This window comes from Anomaloglossus baeobatrachus, chromosome 9 (assembly GCF_048569485.1).
Source record: "Anomaloglossus baeobatrachus isolate aAnoBae1 chromosome 9, aAnoBae1.hap1, whole genome shotgun sequence".
NCBI classification, from domain to species: domain Eukaryota; kingdom Metazoa; phylum Chordata; class Amphibia; order Anura; family Aromobatidae; genus Anomaloglossus; species Anomaloglossus baeobatrachus.
The window spans coordinates 221,114,600-221,130,902 of record NC_134361.1 but is presented as its reverse complement, the minus strand read 5'-3'; the positions used below and the strand labels follow the sequence as shown (position 1 = coordinate 221,130,902).

General features: G+C 52.0%; 1 protein-coding gene across 1 annotated transcript in view; it reads left to right on the top strand.

Annotated features, from left to right (window-relative positions):
- The window catches only part of LOC142251622 (tubulin alpha-3 chain-like), a 68,774-nt gene that overhangs the window by 2,054 nt on the left and 50,417 nt on the right, over positions 1 to 16,303 (top strand). The window contains exons 2-3 of the mRNA XM_075324592.1: positions 4,840 to 5,062; positions 5,422 to 5,570. Coding sequence (XP_075180707.1) covers positions 4,840 to 5,062; positions 5,422 to 5,570 — 372 coding nt within the window. The remainder of the gene's footprint in view (positions 1 to 4,839; positions 5,063 to 5,421; positions 5,571 to 16,303) is intronic.

The window sequence follows — 16,303 nt, the reverse complement described above, 5'->3', positions numbered from 1 at the left end:
CCATAGAGGTCTATGGCTGGTGTCACCACAGAGGTCTATGGCAGGTGTCACCATACAGGTCTATGGCAGGTGTCATCACAGAGGTCTATGGCAGGTGTCACCACAGAGGTCTATGGCAGGTGTCACCACAGAGGTCTATGGCAGGTGTCACCACAGAGGTCTATGGCAGGTGTCATCACAGAGGTCTATGGCAGGTGTCACCATAGAGGTCTATGGCAGGTGTCACCACAGAGGTCTATGGTAGGTGTCACTATAGAGGTCTATGGCTAGTATCACCACAGAGGTCTATGGCAGGTGTCACCACAGAGGTCTATGGCAGGTGTCACCACAGAGGTCTATGGCAGGTGTCATCACAGAGGTCTATGGCAGGTGTCACCGTAGAGGTCTATGGCAGGTGTCATAACAGAGGTTTATGGCAGGTGTCACCACAGGTCTATGACAGGTGTCACCACAGAGGTCTATGACAGGTGTCACCACAGAGGTCTCTGACAGGTGTAACCACAGAGGTCTATGGCAGGTGTCACCACAGAGGTCTATGGCAGGTGTCACCACAGAGGTCTATGGCAGGTGTCACCACAGAGGTCTATGGCAGGTGTCACCACAGAGGTCTATGGCAGGTGTCACCACAGAGGTCTATGGCAGGTGTCACCACAGAGGTCTATGACAGGTGTCACCACAGAGGTCTATGGCAGGTGTCACCACAGAGGTCTATGGCAGGTGTCACCACAGAGGTCTATGACAGGTGTCACCACAGAGGTCTATGACAGGTGTCACCACAGAGGTCTATGACAGGTGTCACCACAGAGGTCTCTGACAGGTGTCACCACAGAGGTCTATGGCAGGTGTCACCACAGAGGTCTATGGCAGGTGTCACCACAGAGGTCTATGGCAGGTGTCACCACAGAGGTCTATGGCAGGTGTCATCACAGAAGTCTATGGCAGGTGTCACCACAGAGGTCTATGGCAGGTGTCACCACAGAGGTCTATGGCAGGTGTCACCACAGAGGTCTATGACAAGTGTCACCACAGAGGTCTATGACAGGTGTCATCACAGAGGTCTATGGCCGGTGTCATCACAGAGGTCTATGGCAGGTGTCACCACAGAGGTCTATGGCAGGTGTCACCACAGAGGTCTATGACAGGTGTCACCACAGAGGTCTATGACAGGTGTCACCACAGAGGTCTATGGCCGGTGTCACCACAGAGGTCTATGACAGGTGTCACCACAGAGGTCTATGGCAGGTGTCACCACAGAGGTCTATGGCAGGTGTCACCACAGAGGTCTATGGCAGGTGTCACCACAGAGGTCTATGGCAGGTGTCACCACAGAGGTCTATGGCAGGTGTCATCACAGAGGTCTATGCAGGTGTCACCATAGAGGTCTATGGCCGGTGTCACCATAGAGGTCTATGGCCGGTGTCATTTTCATTTGATAAAGGTGTATGAGCACTTTTTTTTGGGCGTGAGCTGTAGACTTTATCACTACCTTTCGGGATCCATATGACTTTCAGATCTTGTTTTATTCAATTTATATAGATATAGATAGATATGGGGTTTTTTTTCATTTTGGTATGTAGTTATTCTTAGATTTTATTAGTTCTAAAATTTATACCAAATATGTTATTTTCTAAAAAAACCCAAACCAAATAACATGGGAAACAGTGATTGAGAAGGAGTTGTCTGAGTGTTGAACAACCCCTTTAAGAGGCTAAATTGCCTTTCTTTGGTCTCTGCTCCATTGCGTGGACATCTGCCATCAATGTACAGCAAATATTGCAAATTCAGACCTGGGCAGAGTGGGTCCGGTAGTTTCCTCTTGGTGCTGCCCGAACCCAAGACCATTAGGCACTGGCCACATTTGCATGCTGCTGGCCCTGTGCACACGGCGTTCAGCAGCCTTAGGCTATGTGCGCACTAGACCGTTTTTCCCGCGGATTTACCCGCGGATTTGCCCCGGAAATTTCTTGAGAAATGTCTGCAATCTTTGTGCAGACATTTCCCATGAAATTCAATGAGAAAAAAAAATAGTTGTGCGCACTGTGCGGATTTTTCTCAAGAAAATTTCTTGAGAAAATTTTCTCGAGAAACTTTCTTGAGAAAATGTGCATGTCCATTAATTTCCGCAGGTACCTGCGGTATTCCGGGGGTATTCCGCAGGTAGCAATGATGTGCGGTATACCCCCGGAATAGCCGCCATTTACCTGCGGTAATGCCCATCGCTGCCTGCGGTTTTGCAGGAAGCGATGTCATTATGCCAGGAAGAGGAGCAGAGTAAACACACGTCACACTCCCTGGACGCCGCACAGAAGCGCTTCCGTGCGACCTCCAGGTGCCCGTGCAGTGTGTGTCCTGCTCCGGCCTCGCGGCTGCCTGCACTGCAGTGTCAGTGTCTGCCCGCAGTGTCAGCAGCCTGTCACACGGCAGCGCAGGCAGACACTGACATCCTGCAGTGCTGGGAGCCGCGGGGATGACGATCGCTGCTGTCAGGAGGTGAGATCATTACCTGCTGTGACGATCTCCTGCCTCCTGACGTCACCGCGGTCACTGCTGTCTATGCCCGTCTCGCGAGCGGCCCGAGACTGTCACTAGTGGTGACGTCACGGGCTCTCGCGATAAGTCAGTGACAGCGCTGACGTCAGCAGTACAGGAGATGATCACAGAAGGTAATGATCTCATCTATGCTCCTGATGGCAGCGCTCGTCATCCCCTGCAGTGACCTGAGCTGACCTATTGATGTTAGCTCAGGTCACTGCATTGCTCTCCCAGCCAATGGGGAACATTCTGTTTTTCATTGACTGGGACAGCGACTATGGTATGGATCGCCGTGCCCCCCCCCCCCCCTTATTGGATTACGCCGGACGTGGAATTGATTGTGCTCTTTTCAATAAATTGGTTAAAGAGGGAATGTTTTGGGGAGTGTTTTTTCAAATAAAACTTTTTTTGTTGTCTATTTTTTAATTATTACTGACTGGGTTGGTGATGTCGGGTATCTGATAGACGCCTGACCTCACCAACCCCAGGGCTTGATGCCAGGTGACATTACACATCTGGCATCAACCCCATATATTACCCCGTTTGCCAACGCACCAGGGCGCGGGATGAGCTGGGGCAAAGCGCCAGGATTGGCACGTCTAATGGATGCACCACTTCTGGGGCGGCTGCGGCCTGCTATTTTTAGGCTGGGGAGTGTCCGATAACAGTGGACCTCCCTAGTCTGAGAATATCAGACCCCAGCTGTCCGCTTTACCTTGGCTGGTGATCCAATATGGGGGGGACCCCACGTTTTTTGTTTTAAATTATTTATATAATTTAAAATAACAGCGTGGGGTGCCCACTGTTTTGGATTATCAGCCAAGGTGAAGCTGCCAGCGGTGGTCTGCAGGCTGCAGCTGTCTGCTTTACCCTAGCTGGCTACAAAAAATGGGGGGACCTCACGTCATTTTTTTTTAATTATTTATTTATTTTATGGCTAAATACAAGGCTAAGCACCCTTTAGGCTACTTTCACACATCCGGCTTGAGCTCTGCGGCTCAATCCGGCTGTGCAAGCTATGCAACGGATGCGGTGAAAACACCGCATCCTTTGCATACGTTTTTCCTGTGCGGCCAGTCCGGTTTTTGCCGCTTGCGGCATGGTACTGAGCATGCGCAGTGGCAAAAACCGCATGCGGCGGCCGGATGCGGTTATTGCCGCATCCGGTCGCCATAGGCATGCATTGAAAAATGCGCCGCATCGGCCGAATGCGGCGCGATGCGTTTTTTTTTTGCCGCACGAAAAAACGTGCCAGGCAACGTTCCATCCGGCCGCCGCATCGGCTACATCTGCCGCATGCGGCAAAAACCGGACGGAACGCAAGGCCATGCGGCACAATGCGGCACTAATTAAAGTCTATGCAGGAAAATCGCAACCGGCAGCAAAAAAAATCGGTTGCGATTTTCATGCAAAGTGCCGGATTGTGCCGCATTGCAGAAACCGGAGGTGTGAAAGTAGCCTAAGTGCCACATGAAAGTCACTAAAGGGTGCAAGCTTAGAAAATGCAGGGAGGTGGAACATTATATAGGTTTTTCTCATCTATCTATCTATCTATCCCTCTATCTATCTATCATCTATCTATCTATCCCTCTATCTATCTATCTATCTATCTATCTATCTATCTATCTATCTATCTATCTATCTATCTATCACTCTATCTATCTATCTATCTATCTATCCATCTATCCCTCTATCTATCTATTCATCTATCTATCTATCCCTCTATCTATCTATCTATTCATCTATCTATCTATCCCTCTATCTATCTATCCCTCTATCTATCTATCCCTCTATCTATCTATCTATCTATCTATCCCTCTATCTATCTATCTATTCATCTATCTATCTATCCCTCTATCTATCTATCTATCTATCCCTCTATCTATCTATCTATCTATCTATCTATCTATCTATCTATCTATCCCTCTATCTATCCCTCTATCTATCTATCTATCTATCTATCCCTCTATCTATCTATCTATCTATCTATCTATTCATCTATCTATCTATCCCTCTATCTATCTATCTATTCATCTATCCATCTTTCCCTCTATCCATTATCTGTCTATCGATTATCTTTATTATTTATTGCAGGGACAAACCTGTGGTAAATCCGCGGCAAAAACGCATGCGGATTTGGTGCGGATTTTTTCCGCAGGTCCGGAAATCTTTCACTGGCAGAAGTTTCTCAAGAAATTTTCTTGAGAAACTTCACATTTCTAGTGCGCACATAGCCTTAAAGACATATTGGTTTTCCAAATTTCAAAGAACATCGACATTGACTGCAGCAATCTGTTTTTCTCGCAGCGTGAGTGCATTTCTATCCACGTGGGCCAGGCCGGAGTTCAGATTGGCAATGCATGCTGGGAGCTCTTCTGCCTGGAACATGGGATTCAGCCCGATGGACAGATGCCCAGCGATAAAACCATCGGTGGAGGAGACGACTCGTTCAACACATTCTTCAGTGAGACAGGAGCCGGAAAACATGTCCCCAGGGCGGTGTTTGTGGATCTGGAGCCCACGGTGGTTGGTAAGTAGTACTTTTTGGCTGCGACGCCAGCATCTGACATTTTCACAGGTAAAATTAACAGACAAGGATACGTCCTGGTGACATTCAGCATCTGAATTTCTGCTGCAGATTTTTACCGCTGAATTGAGCCCTTTAATTGTAGATTTTGGGAAAAGCCTCACATACGTGAATTTGCGCTAACAATTTCTGTTTGATTGTAGAGATCAGTAGTGTCTGATTGTCAGAAAGAGCCAGATATATAAGTAAAGCAGAAGTTATGGCGGGATATAGATTAGCTCGGATCTGATCACTGCCTTCAGATCACGTCGCGTATCTCCCAGAATAACGGGTTGTTACTTATCACATACGTTCCTGTACAGATGAGGTGCGCACCGGCACATACCGCCAACTGTTCCACCCCGAACAGCTCATCACAGGAAAGGAAGATGCTGCCAACAACTACGCTCGGGGACATTACACCATCGGAAAGGAGATAGTCGATTTGGTCCTAGATCGTATACGCAAGTTGGTGAGTGGCAAAAGCAACTGTCTGCGCTGCTGAGTCCTCATTTACATATTTAGTGTTAATTTGCGGAAGTGATGAGTGAACTGTTCAGTGCTCGTAATGAGCATTTTGATGCTTGGTACTCGATTACTGGGTATAACGGAAGTCAATGGGGAACTCGAGCATTTTTATGGAAAATCTTGCTGAAAAATGCAGGTCCCCCATTGACTTCCAAGCATCAAAATGCTTGTCCCGAGCACCGAACAGTTTTGTCTTCACTAATTTGCACCTTATACAATTAGTATTAGAACTGTCACACATCAGATTCACGGTCAGCAAATGGCCCGGCCAGGGGTCTCCAGACCCGACCTCAACAGCCTTATATACAGTGTGTCCAGCCATATCCTGTATACACCGCACCTATATACAGTGTGTCCAACCATATCCTGTACACACCGCACCTATATACAGTGTGTCCAACCATATCCTGTATACACCGCACCTATATACAGTGTGTCCAACCATATCCTGTATACACCGCACCTATATACAGTGTGTCCAACCATATCCTGTATACACCACACCTATATACAGTGTGTCCACCCATATCCTGTATACACCGCACCTATATACAGTGTGTCCACCCATATCCTGTATACACCGCACCTATATACAGTGTGTCCACCCATATCCTGTATACACCGCACCTATATACAGTGTGTCCACCCATCTCCTGTATACACCGCACCTATATACAGTGTGTCCACCCATCTCCTGTATACACCGCACCTATATACAGTGTGTCCACCCATATCCTTTATACACCTCACCTATATACAGTGTGCCCACCCATATCCTGTCCACTGCCATTAACTTGAGAACGGCGGCAGCTATAGGCATAGAAGTGGTGTCTAGGTATAGTAAAGTAGCCATGCGCTACGCAATGACACCACCTATAGCGCCACCTGGTGGAAAACAACGGAGTTAGCATTTTTATCTCTAAAACGGAACGAGATAGAGAAAAAAAGTGAGTTACAAAGTTGTAGGGCATCATCAATTCAATAGGAATCCACACCTTGCATACAGAAATGCTATGATTAGAAGGTGTAAACCTCACAAGGCTGCGGACGTGAAGCGATACCTCATGGAGACCTTCCTACAAGTCATTGGGTATGGAGCTGTGTGGAGTGGCCTCCGCTCACCTGACCTGACCCCATTGGACTTCTTTCTGTGAGGTCACATCAAACAGCAGGTGTATGCGACCCCTCCACCAACATTGCAGGACCTACCACCACGTATCACAGATGCTTGTGCAAACGTGTCACCTGCCATATTGCACAGCGTGCAGCAAGATACAGTATGCTGTGCAGAGGCCAGATGTGCATTGCAGCCAGATACAGTATGCTGTGCAGAGTCCAGATGTGCATTGTAGCTGACGGGGGCCACTAATGAGCGCCATATGCGTGACCAGCATTCAATGTTTTGGGGGGTCATGGGTTTCATATCATAGCATTTCTGTATGCAAGGTGTGGATTCGTATTGAATTGATGATGCCCTACAACTTTGTAATTCACTTTTTTTCTCTATTTCGTTCCGTTTTCGAGATAAAAATGCTACGCCCGTTGTTTCTTTGTCGCTCCATTGGGAGACCCAGACAATTGGGTGTATAGGCTATGCCTCCGGAGGCCGCACAAAGTATTACACTAAAAGTGTAAAGCCCCTCCCCTTCTGCCTATACACCCCCCGTGGCTCCCACGGGCTCCTCAGTTTTTGCTTTGTGCGAAGGAGGCAGACATGCACAGCACTGCTCCACAGATTAGTCAGCAGCAGCTGCTGACCATGTCGGATGGAAGAAAAGTGGGCCCATATAGGGCCCCCAGCATGCTCCCTTCTCACCCCACTCTTGTCGGCGGTGTTGTTAAGGTTGAGGTATCCATTGCGGGTACGGAGGCTGGAGCCCACATGCTGTTTTCCTTCCCCATCCCCCTCAGGGCTCTGGGTGAAGTGGGATCCTATCGGTCCTCCAGGCACTGAGACCGTGCTTCATCCACAACTCCTGTGGAGCCTGCTGGATAGGAGCCGGGTATCGTTCAGGGACATGGCCCTGCTACTTGGAGGTACTCTGTATCCCTGTGGGGACAGCGCACAGCAACACTCCAGCTTTGCTGGGTGTGCTAGTGCACCGGGGACCACGGCGCTGACCGGGTAAATTGTGCCATTACACACTCAGCGTTGCTGAGTGTGTTTATGTATAGGGACTGCCGCACTGACCGCCGCGGCCATGGAAACACTGCGGCGCGGCTGGGACTTGTAGTGCGCCGGGGACTTTCACGCCGGCCGCGCTTTTACGGCGGCCGCGTTTATTACTAGAGTCCCCGGCTTTTTGCGGCCTAGTTTCCTTTCCTCCCGCCCCACAGCCCTGACAGGCAGGGGAAGGGCGGGACGCTGCACAGAACGAGCAGCACTGAGGGCTGGAGCATGCTTTGCATACTCCACTCCCCTCACTGTGCACAGTGCAGGCACCAGTTCCCGCTCTTTCTGGGTCACGCCCACGGCTCCCTCCTCTCCTCAGGACGCCGGCAGCCATTCCTGTCAGCTCCTCGGACGCCTGCAGAGGGGGGACAAAGTCTGGGACTACCCAGGCAGGGGACTCTGGTGGCCTCACAACCGCTTTAGGCGGGTGGTAAGCAGCACCTGTGGTGCTAGCCCCATTGTGCAGTAGTGTAGCATTATATGTTTATTTTACACTGTATAGTGCACAGTTGATTTCTGGCTATATACCCTATTGTGTTACTCAGGGAAGATAATAGCATGGCGCCCACGAAAGGCAGGGGTGCCAAAACACAGGCTTATTATGTTGCCTGCGCCGCATGTACGACCCCACTACCGGCAGGTTCCACTGACCCTCATTGTGTGCACTGTTCGGCCCCTGTGGCACTTACTCAGCCGGAGCCTCTGCTAAGAGGGGCCCAGGGGGAGCCACCTGCTGACAATGTCCAGGTGACGGGGGACGGAGTTTGCAAAACTCTCTGAGACTATGGCTAAGATACTAGAAGCCTTGCAGTCCAGGCCGGTATCTCAGCACAGGGACTCTGTTGAATCTTTGTTCCCTGGCCCACCTCAGCTGGACCAACAATGTCCTCCGGGGGTATCTCATGGATCTCAGGCTGAGGGTTCTGACACAGACCCCAGCCCCAGACCGACTAAGCGAGCTCGCTTAGATTTTCCCTCGACATCATCATATTGTGCAGGGTCTCAGAGGGGGGAATCTCTGGTTGATGACGCGGAGGTAGCTGATCAGGATTCTGATCCTGAGGCCGCTCTCAATCTTGATACTCCAGACGGGGACGCCATAGTGAACGACCTTATTGCGTCCATCAGGATATTTCTCCCTCAGCTCCTCCGGTGGAGGAGTCAGCTTCCCAGCAGGAGAAATTCCGTTTTCAGGTTTCCCAAGCGTACACCGAGTATTTTTCTGGACCACTCTGATTTCAGAGAGGCAGTCCAGAATCACCATGCTTGTCCAGATAAGCGTTTTTCTAAGCGCCTTAAGGATACACGTTATCCCTTTCCCCCTGACGTGGTCAAAGGTTGGGCTCAGTGTCCCAAAGTGATCCTCCAATCTCCAGACTGGCAGCTAGAATCTATACTTGCAGTGTAAGATGGGGCTTCACGTCAAAGATGCCACTGACAGGCCAGATGGAGCTCTGGTTGAAATCCATCTATGAAGCTATCGGCGCTTCTTTTGCTCCAGCATTCGCAGCCGTATGGGCGCTACAAGCTATCTCAGCAGGTCAAGCGCAAATTGACGCAGCCACACGCAAGTCCGCGCCACAGGTGGCGTCCATAACCACTCAGACGTCGGCATTTGCGTCTTACGCTATTAATGCTGTCCTGGACTCTGCGAGCCGTACGGCGGTTGCAGCCGCCAATTCGGTGGTACTCCGCAGGGCCTTGTGGCTACGGGAATGGAAGGCAGATTCTGTTTCCAAAAAGCGCTTAACCAGTTTGCCAATTTCTGGCGACCGATTGTTTGGCGAGCGTTTGGATGAAATCATCAAACAATCCAAGGGAAAGGATACATCCTTACCCCAGCCCAAACCGAACATACCCCAACAGAGGAAGGGGCAGTCGAGGTTTCGGTCCTTTCGGGGCGCGGGCAGGTCCCAATTCTCCTCGTCCAAAAGGCCTCAGAAAGATCAAAGGAACTCTGATGCATGGCGGTCTAAGTCACGTCCTAAAAAGACCACAGGAGGTGCCGCTACCAAAGCGGCTTCCTCATGACTTTCGGCATCCTCACTCCGCATCCTCGGTCGGTGGCAGGCTCTCCCGCTTTTGCGACACCTGGCTGCCACGGGTAAAAGACCGTTGGGTGAGAGACATTCTGTCTCACGGTTACAAGATAGAGTTCACCTCTCGTCCCCCGACTCGATTCTTCAGGTCATTCCCGCCTCCCGAGCGAGCCGAGGCTCTTCTGCAGGCGCTGGGCATTCTGAAGGCAGAAGGAGTGGTGGTCCCTGTTCCTCTTCAGCAACAGGGCCACGGTTTTTACTCCAACTTGTTTGTGGTCCCAAAGAAGGACGGGTCTTTCCGACCTGTCCTGGACCTGAAACTTCTCAACAAACACGTAAAGACCAGGCGGTTCCGGATGGAATCCCTCCGCTCCGTCATCGCCTCAATGTCCCAGGGAGCTTTCCTTGCATCGATCGATATCAAAGAGGCTTATCTCCACGTACCGATTGCTCCAGAGCACCAGCGCTTCTTGCGCTTCGCCATAGGAAACGAACACCTGCAGTTCGTGGCACTGCCGTTCGGCCTGGCAACAGCCCCACGGGTTTTCACCAAGGTTATGGCTACTGTAGTAGCGGTCCTCCACTCTCAGGGTCACTCGGTGATCCCGTACTTGGACGATCTGTTGATCAAGGCACCCTCTCTAGAGGCATGCCAACACAGCCTCGACGCTACCCTGGAGACTCTCCAGAGTTTCGGGTGGATCATCAATTTTCCAAAGTCAAATCTGACACCGGCCCAATCGCTGACATACCTTGGCATGGAGTTTCATACCCTCTCAGCGATAGTGAAGCTTCCGCTGATCAAGCAGCGGTCACTACAGACAGGGGTACAATCTCTCCTTCAAGGTCGGTCACACACCTTGAGGCGCCTCATGCACTTCCTGGGGAAGATGGTGGCAGCAATGGAGGCAGTTCCTTTCGCGCAGTTTCACCTGCGTCCTCTTCAATGGGACATCCTACGCAAATGGGACAGGAAGCCGACGTCCCTCGACAGGAACGTCTCCCTCTCGCAGGCGACCAAAGCTTCCCTTCGGTGGTGGCTTCTTCCCACTTCATTATCGAAAGGGAAATCCTTCCTACCCCCATCCTGGGAGGTGGTCACGACGGACGCGAGTCTATCAGGGTGGGGAGCGGTTTTTCTCCACCACAGGGCTCAGGGTACGTGGACCCAGCAAGAGTCCTCGCTTCAGATCAATGTTCTGGAAATACGGGCAGTGTATCTTGCCCTGAAAGCGTTCCAGCAGTGGCTGGAAGGCAAGCAGATCAGAATTCAGTCGGACAATTCCACAGCGGTGGCATACATCAACCACCAAGGCGGCACACGCAGTCGGCAAGCCTTCCAGGAAGTCCGGCGGATTTTGACGTGGGTGGAAGCCACGGCCTCCACCATTTCTGCAGTTCACATTCCAGGCGTGGAAAACTGGGAAGCAGATTATCTCAGTCGCCAGGGCATGGACGCAGGGGAATGGTCCCTTCACCCGGACGTGTTTCAGGAGATCTGTTGCCGCTGGGGGGTGCCGGACGTCGACCTCATGGCGTCCCGGCACAACAACAAGGTACCGGCGTTCATGGCACGGTCTCAAGATCCCAGAGCTCTGGCGGCAGACGCCTTAGTTCAGGATTGGTCGCAGTTTCAGCTCCCTTATGTGTTTCCTCCGCTGGCACTGTTTCCCAGAGTGTTACGCAAGATCAGGGCCGACTGCCGCCGCGTCATCCTCGTCGCTCCAGACTGGCCGAGGCGGTCGTGGTACCCGGATCTGTGGCATCTCACGGTCGGCCAACCGTGGGCACTACCAGACCGACCAGACTTGCTATCTCAAGGGCCGTTTTTCCATCTGAATTCTGCGGCCCTCAACCTGACTGTGTGGCCATTGAGTCCTGGATCCTAGCGTCCTCAGGGTTATCTCAAGACGTCATTGCCACTATGAGACAAGCTAGGAAACCAGCGTCCGCCAAGATCTACCACAGGACGTGGAAAATTTTCCTGTCGTGGTGCTCTGCTCAGGGTATTTCTCCCTGGCCTTTTGCCTTGCCCAATTTCTTCGTCGCTCCATTGGGAGACCCAGACGATTGGTGTATAGCTACTGCCTCCGGAGGCCACACAAAGCATTACACTAAAAAGTGTAAGGCCCCTCCCCTTCTGGCTATACACCCCCAGTGGGATCCCTGGCTCACCAGTTTTCTGCTTTGTGCGAAGGAGGTCAGACATCCACGCATAGCTCCACTGTTTTTAGTCAGCAGCAGCTGCTGACTATGTCGGTTGGAAGAAAAGTGGGCCCATATGGGGCCCCCAGCATGCTCCCTTCTCACCCCACTTGCGGTTTGTAAGGTTGAGGTACCCATTGCGGGTACGGAGGCTGGAGCCCACATGCTGCTTTCCTTCCCCATCCCCCTGAGGGCTCTGGTGAAGTGGGATCTTACAGGTCTCCAGGCACTGAGACCGGGCTCCATCCACAGACCCAGAGAACCTGCTGGATATGGAGCTGAGTATCTTCAGGGACAGGGCCCTGCTACATTAAGGTACTCTGTGTCCCCGGGTAAGCGCGCACACACACACCAGCATTGCTGGGAGTGTTAGTGCGCCGGGGGTAACAGCGCGGTGCGCTCGTGCTATTATTCACTGCAGCTTAGCTGAGTGAATTTATGTATTGGGAACTGCCGCGCCGGCCGCTGCTGGGTGTTTTTTACATTGTGGCGCGGCTGGGACTTGTGGTGCGCCGGGGACTTCCGCGCGGGCCGTGCACATGGACGGCCGCGCTTATTACTTGAGTCCCCGGCTTTGCGGCCTAGTTTTCGTTTCGTTCCCGCCTCCAGCCCTGCCAGTCAGGGGAGAGGCGGGACGCTGTACAGACAGTCAGCACAGAGGGCTGGAGTCTGCTTTGCATTCTCCAGCCCCCTTCACTGGACACAGTGGGACGCCAGTTTCCCGCTCTTGTCTGGGGCACGCCCACGGCCCGCCCCTCGTCACACGAGCTGGAGAAGGACGCCGGCAGCCATTCCTGCACGCAGTCCGAGCTGGGGAACGGAGACATGCTCTGGGCAACCAACACAGGGCTCTGGCGACCACATACCCGCGTTATAGGCGGGCGGTAAGCAGCACCTGAAGTGCTGACCCCACAAAATACCGCAGTGTCCATTTGTATTTGATGCTTGTATACTATACTCTGCACTGTAGGTCGCTATCTTTGGCTATATGCCCTCCTAGATGGCGAGATAACAGCAGCAGAAAAGCAAGAGTGCTAAGGCACAGGCTTTCTAGGCTGCTTGTATTGCATGTGCTGAAGTGTTTATTTGTACTTATGCTTGTATGCTATACATTGCACTGTACTGTCGCTACTCTTGGCTATATGCCCTCCTAGATGGCGAGATAACAGCAGCAAAAAAGCAAGGGTGCTAAGGCACAGGCTTTCTATGCTGCTTGTATTGCATGGGCTGAAGTGTTTATTTGTATATATGCTTGTATGTTATACATTGCACTGTACGGTCGCTACTCTTGGCTATATTCTCCTAGATGGCTGGACAACAGCAGCAAAAAAGCAAGGGTGCCAAGGCACAGGCTTTCTATGCTGCTTGTATTGCATGTGCTGAAGTGTTTATGCTTGTATGCTTTACATTGCATAGATGACTAGAATACAGCAGCAAAAAAGCAACACAGGCCTTCTATGCTGCTTTTCCTGCATGTGATACTGTTCCACCGGCAGGTTCCACTGACCCCCATTGTGTGCAATGCTCCCCTGTAGCACTTGGTCAGCCGGGGTCTCTACTAGAGGTGGCCAAAGGAACCACCTGTGAACCCTGTCCAGGGACAGGGACGGAGATTGTCATGGGATGGAGACTTTGCAGTCCAGACAGGCCATGGGCAATCTTGATTAATTCTCCCTGGCCACCCTCATTTGGAACGCACTCAGTGCTCCGGGGGGGTCCCAGGCATTCCAGCGTGAAGGCTCTGACACGGACGGCAGTCCCAGACAGCCTAAGCTAGCTCGCTGGGTGCGGCACTCGGCTTCATCACTGGTCAAGGTCCCAGCAGGAGGACTCTCTGTATGATGAGGCAGACGTAGCTGATCAGGGCTTTGGTCCTGACACCGCTCTCAATCCGGATACACCGGATGGTGACGCCATAGTGAATGATCTTATAGCGTCCATCAATGGAATGTTGCATATTTCTCCCTCAGCTCCCCCAGTGGAGGAGTCAGCTTCACAGCAGGAGAAATCCTTTTTCAGTACTCATGCATAGATTGAGTACTTTTTCTGGCCACGCTGACTTCAGAGACGCAGTTCAGAAACACCACGCTTACCAGATAAACGTTTTCTCCAAACGTATTAAGGATGCACGTTATCCCTTTACCCTGACGTGGTAAAGCACTGGACCCAGGGTCCAAAGGTGGATCCCCCAATCTCCAGGCTTGCGGCTAGATCCATAGTTACAGTGGAGATGGGAATTCACTTAAAGATGCCATTGACAGACAGATAGACCTCTGGTTGAAATCTGTCTGTGTAGCTATCAGCGTGTCGGTTGCTCCGGCATTCGCAGCCGTATGGGCACTCTAACCTATTTCAGCTGGTCTTGCGCAGCTGCTCTTGAGCACATGTACATCTGTGCCGCAGGCGGTGTCCTTAACCTCGCAATGTCTGCATTGCGACTTACCCTAGTAATGCTGTCCTGGGGGGACAGTCGAGGTTGGTCCTTCCCAGGCTCGGGCAAGTCCCAATGGTCCTCGTCTAAAAGGGCTCAAAAGGCTCAGAGGGGCTCAGATTCCGGCCGGGCTCATTCACGCCCAAGGAAGGCAGCAGGAGGAACCGCTACCAAGGCGATCTCCTCATGTATTTCAGCTCTCTCTCTCTCCGCATCCGCGGTTGGGGGCAGAATCTCCCGCTTCTGGGTACATTTAGCTGCCACAGGTCACAGACCGGTGGGTGAGAGACATTGTGTCTCACGTGTACAGGATAGCCACCGAGCCGATGCTCTTCTGCAGGCAGAAGGAGTGGTAATCCCTGTTCCTCTTCAGGAGCAAGACACGGTTTTTTCCTCCAATCTTATTGGGGTGCCAAAAAAAAGGGTGACTTTTTCCGTTCAGTTCTGGACCTAAACCTGCTCACCAAGCACGTGAAGGCCAGGCGGTTCCGGATGTAACCCTCCGCTCCGTCATTGCCTCAATGTCTCAATGAGATTTCCTAGCATCAATAGACATCAGGATGCTTATCTCCACGTGCCGATTGCTCCAGAGCACCAGCGTTTGCTACGTTTCGTTATTGAAGACAAGCATCTTCAGTGCGTACCACTGCCCTTCGGTCTGGCGACAGCCCTACGGGTTTTCACCAAGTTCAGGGCAGCAGTGGGAGCAGTCCTGCACTCTCAGGGTCACTCTGTGATCCTTACTGGGACGATCCACTTGTCAAGCCACCCTCTCAAGAGGCATGCCGACACAGCCTGAACGTGGCGCTGGAGACTCTCCAGAGTTTCGGGTGGATCATCAACTTTTCAAGGTTACATCGGGCACCGACCCAATCGCTGTCATATCTGGGCACGGAGTTTCACACTCCCTCAGCGATAGTGAAGCTTCCGCTGGACAAGCAGCGTTCACTACAATCGGGGGTGCAGTCTCTCCTTCAAGGCCAGTCACACCCCTTAAGACGCCTCATGCAGAGGCAGTCACTTTCGCGCAGTTTCATCTGCGTCCACTTCAATGGGACATGCTTTGCCAATGGGTTGGGGAGTCGACGTCCCTAGAAAGGAACGTTTCCCTTCTCAGACGGTCAAGGACTCTCTTCAGAGGAGTCCATCCTTCAGCACTGCAAGCCTTTCAGCAGTGGCTGGAAGGAAATCAGATCCGAATTCAGTCGGACAATTCCACAGCGGTGGCAGACATCGCCCACCAAGGCGGAACACGCATCGCCAAGCCTACCAGGCAATCCGGCGGATTCTGATGTGGGTGGAGGACAGAGCATCCACCATATCCGCAGTTCACATCCCGGGCGTAGAAAATTGGGAAGCAGACTTCCTCAGTCGCCTGGGCATGGACGCAGGGGAATGGTCTCTGCACCCAGTATGGTGTCAGGAAATCTGTAGCCGCTGGGAGATGCCGGACGTCGACCTAATGGCGTCTCGGCACAACAACAAAGTCCCGATTTTCATGGCACGGTCTCAAGAGTAAAGAGCTCTGGCGGCAGGCGCCCTAGTTCGGGATTGGTCGCAGTTCCAGCTACCCTATGTGTTTTCTACTCTGGCACTGTTGCCCAGAGTGCTACGCAAGCTCAGCTCCGCTTGCCGCCGCGCCATCCTCGTCGTCCCAGACTGACCGAGGAGGTCGTGGTCCCGGTTCTGTGGCATCTCTTGTTCGGCCAACCATGGGCACTCTCAGACTGGCCAGACTTACTGTCCCAAGGGCCGTTCTTTCCACTGAATTCTACGGCCCTGATCCGGCCTGTGCGGCCATCGAGTCCGAGATCCTAGCGTCTTCAGGA